This window comes from Puma concolor, chromosome A2 (assembly GCF_028749965.1).
Source record: "Puma concolor isolate L17-30 chromosome A2, mPumCon1.1.hap2, whole genome shotgun sequence".
In the NCBI taxonomy this organism is placed as follows: Eukaryota; Metazoa; Chordata; class Mammalia; order Carnivora; family Felidae; genus Puma; species Puma concolor.
Window position 1 is genome coordinate 159192589 of NC_141668.1, and position 10352 is coordinate 159202940.

The 10352-nt window shown below is 55.3% G+C and overlaps 1 protein-coding gene across 2 annotated transcripts in view; it reads left to right on the forward strand.

The window, feature by feature from the left end:
* Positions 1 to 10352, forward strand: part of CPAMD8 (C3 and PZP like alpha-2-macroglobulin domain containing 8) — an 81630-nt gene that overhangs the window by 53428 nt on the left and 17850 nt on the right. For both annotated transcript variants that reach the window (XM_086698715.1, XM_086698714.1), the window contains exons 24-27: positions 1248 to 1546; positions 2178 to 2403; positions 3942 to 4118; positions 9169 to 9250. In XM_086698715.1, the coding sequence (XP_086554841.1) occupies positions 1248 to 1546; positions 2178 to 2403; positions 3942 to 4118; positions 9169 to 9250 (784 nt within the window). The remainder of the gene's footprint in view (positions 1 to 1247; positions 1547 to 2177; positions 2404 to 3941; positions 4119 to 9168; positions 9251 to 10352) is intronic.

Below are 10352 nucleotides of genomic sequence, written 5' to 3' on the forward strand. Positions count from 1 at the left end.
GGTGAAGTGTCCGGTCAGATCTTTTAACGTTTATTTTACGTTGACTTTTGGAAGTTTTTATAAATTTATTCTTGTTACAAGTCATTTATCAGATGAATGCTTCTCAGAGACATTTCTCCCAATATGTGGCTTGTCTTTTAACAGTGTGTTTATAAGACCAGAGCTTTTTCTTTTCTTTTCTTTTTAGAAGTTTTTCATGTTGGGGCGCCTGGGTGGCGCAGTCGGTTAAGCGTCCGACTTCAGCTCAGGTCACGATCTCGCGGTCCGTGAGTTCGAGCCCTGCGTCAGGCTCTGGGCTGATGGCTCGGAGCCTGGAGCCTGCTTCCGATTCTGTGTCTCCCTCTCTCTCTGCCCCTCCCCCATTTGCACTCTGTCCTTCTCTCATAAAATAAACTTAAAAAAGATTTTAAAAGAAAGAAATCTTTTCCAATTCCTACGCATTCTCCTCCACGTTTGTAAGCATTAGGCTGTACGCTTACAAAATAGCTCTGATCCGTTTTGAGTTGGTCCTTGGAAAACCACGCGCGGTGTGGACCTGAGTTCCCTTTTCTGCTTCTGGGTAACTAGTGGTTCCGACAGCGTCTGTTGAAAGGATTTTCACTGTTGAATTGCCTTCCCACCTTTGTTGCAAATCAGTTGTTCGCACACGAGCGGGTCCGCGTCTGGACTCCCTACGCTGTTCTGGTGAGCCTGGGTTGATGTCCGTACCACACTGTCGTGATTACTGCCGCTTCTGAGTGCGTCTCAATGTCACAGGTGTGAGTCCTTCACCCTGGTTCCGTTTCAAAGTTGTGTTGACCCTCTGGGTCCTTTACGTTTCTATATAAATTGTGGACTCGGCTTTGTCATTTCCGCAAAAGACCCCCCCGTGATTCTGACTGGGATTGCCGCGAATCCGTGTGTCAGTTTGGGAAATAATTACCGTATCTGCCGTGTTGTCCTCTGACCCACAAACACGGTCTGGCTCTCCCTTGATTGGGGTCTGAATTAGCTGCAACAGCATTTTGCCGTCTCTGGCTGTACAGGGCTTTTGTAGGAGTTAGCCCCGTGAGCATCTCCTCTTTCGTGTGCCCTCGGCAAAGCTGTGGGTAAGCCGTCTCCGTTCGCCGTTGCTCAGGAAGCTGCCTGCAGAGCCACAGTGAGACGGGCCCCCCAGGGGCCCTGATCCTCAGCTCTGGGCACAGGCAGGGAGAGGCAGGATGCCTCCAGGTGCCCCCTCAACACCCTCTCTCCTTCCCTCCGTCCAGAGAGAGTCCACATCTCCACGCCCAACAAGTACGAGTTCCAGTACGTGCAGCGGCCGCTGTGGCTCACCCGTTTTGATGTGGCCGTGCGAGCCCACAATGATGCCCGCGTGGCCTTGTCCGCCGGACCCCAGGACACAGCGGGCATGATAGAGATTGTCCTGGGAGGGCACCAGAACACCAGGTCCTGGATCTCCACCAGCAAGATGGGCGACCCCGTGGCCAGCACGTACACGGCCAAGATCCTGTCCTGGGATGAATTCAGAACGTTCTGGATCAGCTGGCATGGAGGGTTCATCCAGGCATGGCTGGGCTGGCTGGGGTGGGCGTGGGAACCCCGGGCTCCTTGGCATTTGCTGCTTCCTTCTCTGTGTCCAGCTCTTAACAGGGGGCGAGGAGGGGGCGGGGGTGATAAACACAGGGCGCAACCTCAGGTTGCTCGCAGTCTGCCTAGAGTCACTTATAAAAAAAAATAAAATAAAAAGGTGAGAGCTGTGGTGGTGGAAGCACCCAGGGGACCTGGGAGCTGAAGTATAGTGGGTCGTCGTGGGGAAGGAAAGTGGATATAAGCAGGTGAAATCGAGGCTGGGGCATTTTACGGGCCAGGCAAAGAGGACATAGGAAAGGAGCAGCTAACAGCTTCTTAGAAGAGGGACATAGCCAAACTGGGTTTTGAAGCCTGCATAGGAGTTCACCAGGCAAACTACGGAGTGGAGGATGTTCCAGGCAGAGGGCATAGCATGTGCAAAGGCCCAGGGGTTCCAGGGAACTGATGACTTGGCAAACTGTACGTGCTATGCTCGTGTCTCTTGTTGGCCATTTAATGGATGAGGTGACCCTTGGTTTCTCTGTGAGCCCTGTAGCCAGTGTCACTGCTGCCTGAGCGCTTCCTTTCAGCATTCAGCAGCCAGCAGCCTTGGCCTCTTTTTCCAGGTTGGCCATGGCCCAGAGCCTTCCAATGAGTCTGTCATCATGGCCTGGACCCTCCCCAGGCCACCGGAGGTCCGATTCATCGGCTTCTCCACTGGCTGGGGCTCCATGGGTGAGTTCCGCATCTGGAAGAAGGTGGAGGTGGACGAGAGCTACAGTGAGGCCTTTACCCTGGGAGTCCCGCACAGCGCCATCCCTGGGTCAGAGCGGGCAGCAGCCTCTGTCATAGGTGCGTCTGCCCTGTTGCTGGCTTGGGGAGTATAGAGGCGAGAACTGAGGCCGAGGGGCAGGGTATCCGCCCCGGGCTTGGTCTCGCATCAGCCTGTGCTGGGAATCTGTGCCCCTGGGGCCTCACCTGACCAGCCACTTTGGTGCTTCCTCCATGCCGGGGCAGACCCTGAGATGACCCCAGCCCTGTCCTTGAGGAGTTCCCAGTCTGCCCACCCAAGGCCTGTGTGAAGCAACCCCGAGGGGCAGGTGGCGAATTCCATGAGGGCAGTGAGCATGGGGTGATGTGCAAGAGGACAGAAAGTGCGGGTGAAGTCAGCCGGGTGCGGGGCAGAAGGTGGGGGTCCTGGTGAGGGGGGCAAGTTTCCAGAACGTTTCCTGAGCAGAAGCGAGTGGCTGTGACGGGGGGTCTGGAGGGTGTGGGTGGTCTCCTGTAGCCCGGCTACAGGAGTGGAAAGTGGGGCCTCTGTGATGGATGTGGTGTTGGGTATTGGAAGGGTGGGGAGAGGGGAAGAGGCCAGGAAGGGCAGACAGTCCTCAATGTAGGGGTCTCAGGTCTCTCTCACACTGGAGAACAGAAGTCCTGGGGCCTAGACAGGTTGGTGATTGTGGCCCAATCAGAAGAAATGGGAGTTTATCATTTCTGAGTCAGAGATGGCCGTGGGGGTCAGTGGCCTGGGTAGGGGTGAAGGGAAGCCAGCAGATGGGCAGGGATGGAGAGGGGGTGAAGGCCAGGACCTGTGTGCCAGTGCCTTCAGCATAGTGGAATAGAAGGTGGAGAAGAAGCTGGAAAGCCCGGAGAAGGGTGATGAGAAAGTAGCCAGGCAGGCCCTGCCATGGATGGAGGCTGCAGGAGCAGTGGCAGCCTCAGTGGGGCAGGAGGAAAGGCCAAGGAAGGAAGGGAGGTGTGATCAGGAACAGCAGGAGTTCAGCCATGTGTGGTGCAGAGAGGCCAAGAAGAGGAAGACAGAGTGCTGAAGGGAGGAAAGCACAGGAGAAATCAAAAAGAAAAAAAAAAAAAGAACTTAAAAGTATACCAACAATATCGTGTGTGTACAGAAACTTTTTTTAAAGATCTAAATACTTGTGGTTGAAGAGAAAATCACGTTTCCTATTGGAAGTTAGAAAAAAAAATATTTAAAATGGAACCACAGTGACTGGATTGACCCGTCAACGTGTGGGATGCAACCAAAGTCGTACTTAGAGGAAAACGTATAGCTTTAAATGTACCCGTTTTAAAAGCCAAAAAGAAACGAGCATTCAGCATAATGAAAAGGGAGAGAGAGAGAACACCGAGTTGAGACTGGAGAGCAGAGAGGGAGGCGTGTGGGAGAGTTCCAGCAGGTGGCGGCCAAAGCCAGGGCACCCGGTGGGCCACGTGAGCACAGGGCATGGTCCAGTCCCAAAGGCAGCGCCGGCCGTCAGAGGGTGGGGAGCTGGTGTGAGGCCACAGGCCGCCCCGGGGAAAGCCGTCCTGAGTACAACCAGGGCACCAGTTGAGGCCAGCCTGCAGCCCAGCCCTGTTTTCCTTCCCACCAGGAGACGTCATGGGGCCGACCCTGAACCACCTCAGCAGCCTCCTGCGGCTGCCCTTCGGCTGTGGAGAGCAAAACATGATCCACTTTGCGCCCAACATCTTTGTCCTCAAGTATCTTCAGAAAACCCGGCAGCTCAGCCCGGAGGTGGAGCGGGACACCACTGACTACCTGGTACAAGGTACTGGGGCCGGGTGACTGTGCGGAGGACACGGGGAGGGAGGCAGCCCACGTGCCCGGTGCAGCGGGTGTGGAGGGACGGAAGGGAGCGGAAGAGGCCACTTGGGGTAGCCCCCGCCTGGTCGCTGTCAGCAGGAGCCCCGTGTCTGCACCCGTTAGGACAAGGCTCTGCATGCTGGGAATCAGCTATGGGGACAGGAGATGCACCTTTTAAAAAATGTATGTTTGGGGGCGCCTGGGTGGCGCAGTCGGTTAAGGGTCCGACTTCAGTCAGGTCACGATCTCGCGGTCCGTGAGTTCGAGCCCCGCATCAGGCTCTGGGCTGATGGCTCAGAGCCTGGAGCCTGTTTCACATTCTGTGTCTCCCTCTCTCTCTGCCCCTCCCCCGTTCATGCTCTGTCTCTCTCTGTCCCAAAAATAAATAAACGTTGAAAAAAAAAATGTATGTTTGGGGGGAGCGCCTGGGTGGCCGAGTCAGGTAAGCATCCTACTTTGGCTTAGGTCATGATCTCACAGTTCGCAAGTTCAAGCCCCGCATCGGGCTCTGTGCTGACAGCTCAAAGCCTGGAGTCTGCTTTGGATTCTGTGTCTCCCTCTCTCTGCCCCTCCCCTGTTCACTCGTGCTCGCTTGCTCTCTCTCTGTCTCTCTCTCAAAAATAAGTAAACATTAAAAAAAATTATAGGGGCGCCTGGGTGGCGCAGTCGGTTAAGCGTCCGACTTCAGCCAGGTCACGATCTCGCGGTCCGGGAGTTCGAGCCCCGCGTCAGGCTCTGGGCTGATGGCTCAGAGCCTGGAGACTGTTTCCGATTCTGTGTCTCCCTCTCTCTCTGCCCCTCCCCTGTTCATGCTCTGTCTCTCTCTGTCCCAAAAATAAATAAATGTTGAAAAAAAAAAAATTAAAAAAAAAAATTATAAAAATAGGGGCACTTGGGTGGCTCAGTTGGTTAAGCGTCCGACTTCGGCTCAGGTCATGATCTCAAGGTTCGTGGGTTCGGGTCCTGCATCGGGCTCTGTGCTAACAGCTCAGAACCTGGAGCCCACTTTGGATTCTGTGTCTCTGTCTCTCTCTGTCCCTCTCCCACTCACGCTTCGTCTCTCTCAATAATAAACATTAAAAATAAAAAATAATATTAATAAAAATAAATAAGAATTTTGTTTTTTTTTTTAACAGAGCAATATAATAGCAATATAACAAACATTAGAAAAGAGATATAGGGGCGCCTGGGTGGCTCAGTTGGTTAAGCATCTGACTTAGGCTCAGGTCTTGATCTCATGGTTCACGGGTTCAAGCCCCACGTCGGGCTCTGTGCTGACAGCTCAGAGCCTGGAGCCTGCTTATGATTCTGTGTTTCCCTCTCTCTCTGCTTCTCCCCTGGTCACATTCTGTCTGTCTCTCTTTCAAAAATAAATAAAGTTCAAAATTTTTTTTTAATAAATAAGGTATAGTAGAAGAAAAATGAAAGGCACCTCAGTGGCTCAGTCGGTTAAGCCCCCGACTTCGGCTCAGGTCACGATCTTGCAGTTCGTAGGTTCGAGCCTGCATCGGCCTTTCTGCTGTCGGCACGGAGCCTGCTTGGGATTCTCTGTCCCCCTCTGTCTCTGCCCTTCTCCTGCTCGTGCGCGCACTCTCTCAAAAATAAGTAAACGTTTAGAAGAAAAGAAACGAAACGTTCCCTGTAATCCCCATGTCCATCATAACACATTTATAAACTACGGCATGCTAAACTCCTCTCTTAGAGACGTTGGGATTATTTCTCGAGTTTCCCCCCCTAAACAATACAGCGTTGAATATCTTCACAAAAAAACAACACAGCACCGAATATCAGAAATGACGCAGCGCTGAATGTCTTCCGTCGCCAGGAATCAGATCCTCAGAGTAGGGAGCAGCCCTGTGTGTGGAGGGTAGGACCTCTGAGTGCCCTGACCTCAGCTTCCTCTTCACGTCTTGGCCCTGCAGGGAGGGGGGACAAGGGAGACTGTAGCCTCGCCTCTGTCACGGGCACCTGCTGTGTGTTCTCAGGTAGGGCCTGTTCTCAGTGCCTTGGTTTCTTACCTATGTGTGTAGCAAGGGAGTTAAGATCAGTTGATGCCAAGGTCCTGGGGCCTCCTGGGGTGTGCTTCTGGCCCTGGGCTGGAGGTGGAGTGAAGGAGAGGAAGGAGAAGGTTTGACCCGTCTGTGAAGCTGGCATCCACAGCGGGCAGGTCCGTGCACTTCTATCCGTGCTGCCCCAAGTCACCTTCCTGGCCACCCCCAGACCAATGGTCCTCATTTCCCAGATGAGCAAAGCGAGAGTCCTGGAAGCAGCCAGCCTGAGACCATTCAGGGGCGAGTGGTGGGGGCTTCTGAGATCCCAGGCTCGCCTGGATCAGCCAGCCAGGGCACTAGGTCCCCGCCAGGGTGAGATGAGAGCCCACGGCCACAACGTTGGAGGGTTCTGCTTTCAAGAAAGACTGGCATGTGCCCAGCCCAGATGATGCCAGGCCCCTCTCCGATGGCGAAACTGAGGCATGAGAGCGCCTTGATCCCTGAGGCGAGCCTGGGGTTCCTGCCTCCTGGCCTGTTAAGGTTCCCAGTGACTGTGCTTCTGGATGAGATCTCCAAAAGCAGTCCTGATGATCTAGAACCATCCGTCCTCAACGGGAAAAGGAAACAGCGAGACGTCATGATGAAAATGTACAGCCCTTTGATGGAAAAGTAAGGTGGGTTGCCATGGGCTGAAAATCTGGCCTGATGAGGGCTGACCAAAGACTGCTGGGAAGCCCAAGCCCCCTCAGTCTGTGGCTGGGGACGCTCAGGTTGCTGAATCCATCCCGGCAAAGGACCTTGAAGGCCACCCCTAGTCGTAACCAGCAGCGCGGACCTCTCTTGGACAGCCAGACCCTGTGCCCTTCAGCCAATTGGCATTGCAGACTCTACGAGTTTTCTGCACACTCGCTGGTGTTCGTTTCCTGGGCCCGCCTTCACAAGTGCAGACGCTTCGCAGGGAGGGCGTTTTTTCCAAGTCGAAGGTTTCTGAGAGCCCTGCATCAAAGCAAGCCCACCAGCTCCGCTTTCCCGACAGCATTTGCTCACTCCGCCACATTTTGGTGATTCCTGCGATACTTCGAACTTCCAGATTGTTGTTATATTGGCATTGCCGCGATCTCGTGCTAAAGCTTGAACGGAAGAGGAGTTGCTTCTAACGGACAAGGAAAGAAGGCTTCTTGAGCTGCAATCTGCTCCTGGTGAAGATGCCGTGAAGACGGTTGGAACGACGACACAGGGTTCAGAACGTCACAGAGGCAGAGTGGAGGGGGCGGCGGCAGCGGGACGGACTCCGATTCCGAGAGAAGTCCCACCGTGGGTGAAATGCCACCAAACAGCATCGCATGCTGCAGAGAAGCCGCTCGTGAAAGGAGGGCTCCTTCGATGCAGCGAACTTTACTACTGTCTCATTTAAGACATTGCCACAGCCACCCCAGCCGTGAGTGACCACCACCCCGATCAGTCAGCAGCCGTCACGTGGAGGCAGGACCCTCCACCAGCAAAAAGATTACGACTCGCAGAAGGCTCAGATGACGGTTAGCATCTTTTTGGCCATGACATTTTAAAGTTTTTCTTTTTTTTTTAATTTTTAAAAAATATATTTATTTTGAGAGAGCGCGCACGCACACGTGCACAGCAGGGGAGGCCCAGAGGGGAGAGAGAATCCCAAGCAGGCCCTGCACGGTTGGCACGGAGGCCCATGTGGGGCCCGAACCCACGAACCGTGAGGTCAGGACCTGAGCCGAAACCAAGAGCTGGACGCTCAACTGACTCAGCCACCCAGGCGCCCCGGTATGTTTAAATTAAATAAACCAAGGCACGTACATTGTTACCTTAGACATAATGCTGTCGCAGGCTTCGCGGACCGTAGTGTAGCGTAACCATAACCCTAAATATACAGGAAAACCAAAAAACTTCGTTTGACACGGTTTATTGCGAACGGGTCTGGAACCGAACCCGCGGTATTTCTGAGGGATGCCTGTACCACCCGCTGGGTGACTCAGAACAGGACTGGATTCACTCTCAGCTCCGGGGGCCAGAAGTCCAAAGTCAAGGTTCAACAGGGTTGGTTCCTTCTGGAGGCTCTGGGGGAGCCCGTCCTGTAGACACATCCCCGTGCTCCCTGCTTCCGTCTTCACAGGGCTTTTTCCTGCGTCCCTATTTCTGCCTCTCCTGTCTTCTAAGCACATCAGTCCTTGGATCTCGGTCCTCCCTTATTCCGCGATGATCTCATCTGGACATCTTCCGCATAATTGAATCTGCAAAGACCCTTGTTCCCCCTAAGGTCCCATTTTGGGGTTCCAGGTGGCCATGAATGGGGGGGGGGTCACTGTCCGTCCGGTATAGCGCTCCCTTGTGCTCTTTCCACCTCCGAGGGCGCGGCACCGTCCTTCCAGCGGGGAAGTTGCAAACCTTGCTGCTCTCCAGATCTTTCTTTCCTCCGGGCCTCAGTGGCTCTGCCCACACTGTCTCCACCACCTGATCCGGGGCGGCCCGTCGTCCTTGCCCGCCTGGACGGTGCCCACCTCCCGGTCTGCCTGCTTCCTCCCTGGACCCTACAGACCACCCACTGCCCATGTCCCCCCTGCTGCCCTGGCAGCAAGGCCAGACCCGCAGGGTGGCCCGAGTGGCCGCCTCCCCTCCCTCCCCTGCCCCCTTGCTCTTCTGTTCTCCGAGCACACCAAGCTCTTGTGGCATAGTGCCCACCCCTGGGGACAGAGGGTGCTGCCTCGAGATGGTGCACGTCACCGACCACCCAGGCGTGATGGGTATGTGAGCAGGGGTGACAAAGAGGCGACGTCAGGGAGCGAGAGGAATAGAGTGGAGGTTTCGGTCGCACCCGTGGAGTGGGGTTGCGTGTCTCCGGTTGTGGGTGGCGGGGCAGTTTCCAGAGCCTCGGCTGTGAGCGTGGGACAGTTTTGGCCCCCCCGGATGGGAGTATTACATCACGTGGAGGTCCCACGGTAGGACGAGGCCCAGTCCCAGCGGCTCGCCAGGATGCCGACCCCTCCCTTTGCCCCGCAGGCTACCAGCGGCAGCTGACCTACAGGCACCGGGACGGCTCCTACAGCGCCTTCGGGGATCGGGACGCATCGGGGAGCATGTGGTGAGTCCCCATTCCGGGGGGCATGGCCGCGGGGTCTCTCCACCTCCCCCCCCACCCCGGAACCACAGCCTCACGCGCAGCACAGAAGGGCCAGGACGCTCGGGGCCAGATCCCCGGGGTGGCCGGGGGGCCTGGCTGGGAATTGGAGACAGCTGTGGCCCCTGCTCCCCCGGGATTCAGAGGGCAGGTGTGCTGGGCCCCGGGTGCGGCGAGGGGGGGGTTCTGCTGCTGTTGCCGCAGTGCCCCAGGCGGAGCCCCTGCCCTCCAGCCCCTCGGGAGCAGGTCTTGGGCGTTCTGGTCTCTTCAGAGACCACTGGACCCAGAAATGGGGGTGACCCGGAGTAGGAAGGGGGTGGGCTGGGAGAGGCCATACCACCGCCTGGAGGCTGAAGTCGAGGGAGTGTGTGGGCACAGCAGCCTGGGGCCTGGTTTCCCTTTGGCTTTTGGGGCGTCCAGGGCAGGGATGGGGCTTCAGGGTCCCGGAGGGAGAGTGGCCGGGACCAGCGGACTCCTGGGGCAGGCACGCACAGGTTTTAGGGTATGGGGCTATTTCGCATTTTGGTGATTCACGTCAATAGAGCCCGGAGCCACCACTTGAGTTTCTTTCTTTTCCTTTCCTTTCCTTTTCCTTTTCCTTTTTTTTTAGTTTTGGTAAAGTACACAAACAAAAGTTATCATCTTCACCATCTTAAGCATCCAGTGCGGTGACATCGAGTACATTCACCCTCTCGTACGGTCGTTACTGTCCGTCTCTGTCCGTCTCCCCAGAACTCTTTTTGAAAAAACTTTTTGTTTTTTTTTTTTAATGTTTCTTTAATTTTGAGAGAGATAGAGAGACAGAGCGCAAGCAGGGGAGGGGAAGAGAGACAGGGAGGCACAGAATCGGAAGCAGGCTGCAGGCTCCGAGCTGTCAGCACAGAGCCCGACGCGGGGCTCGAACCCACGAGCCGCGAGATCATGACCTGAGCTGAAGTCGGCCGCTCAACCGACTGAACCACCCAGGCGCCCCTGAAAAAACTTTTTGTTAATGCTTATTTTTGAGAGAGAAAGAGTGTGAGTGGGGGAGGGGCAGAGAGAGAGAGAGAGAGAGAAAGACACAGAA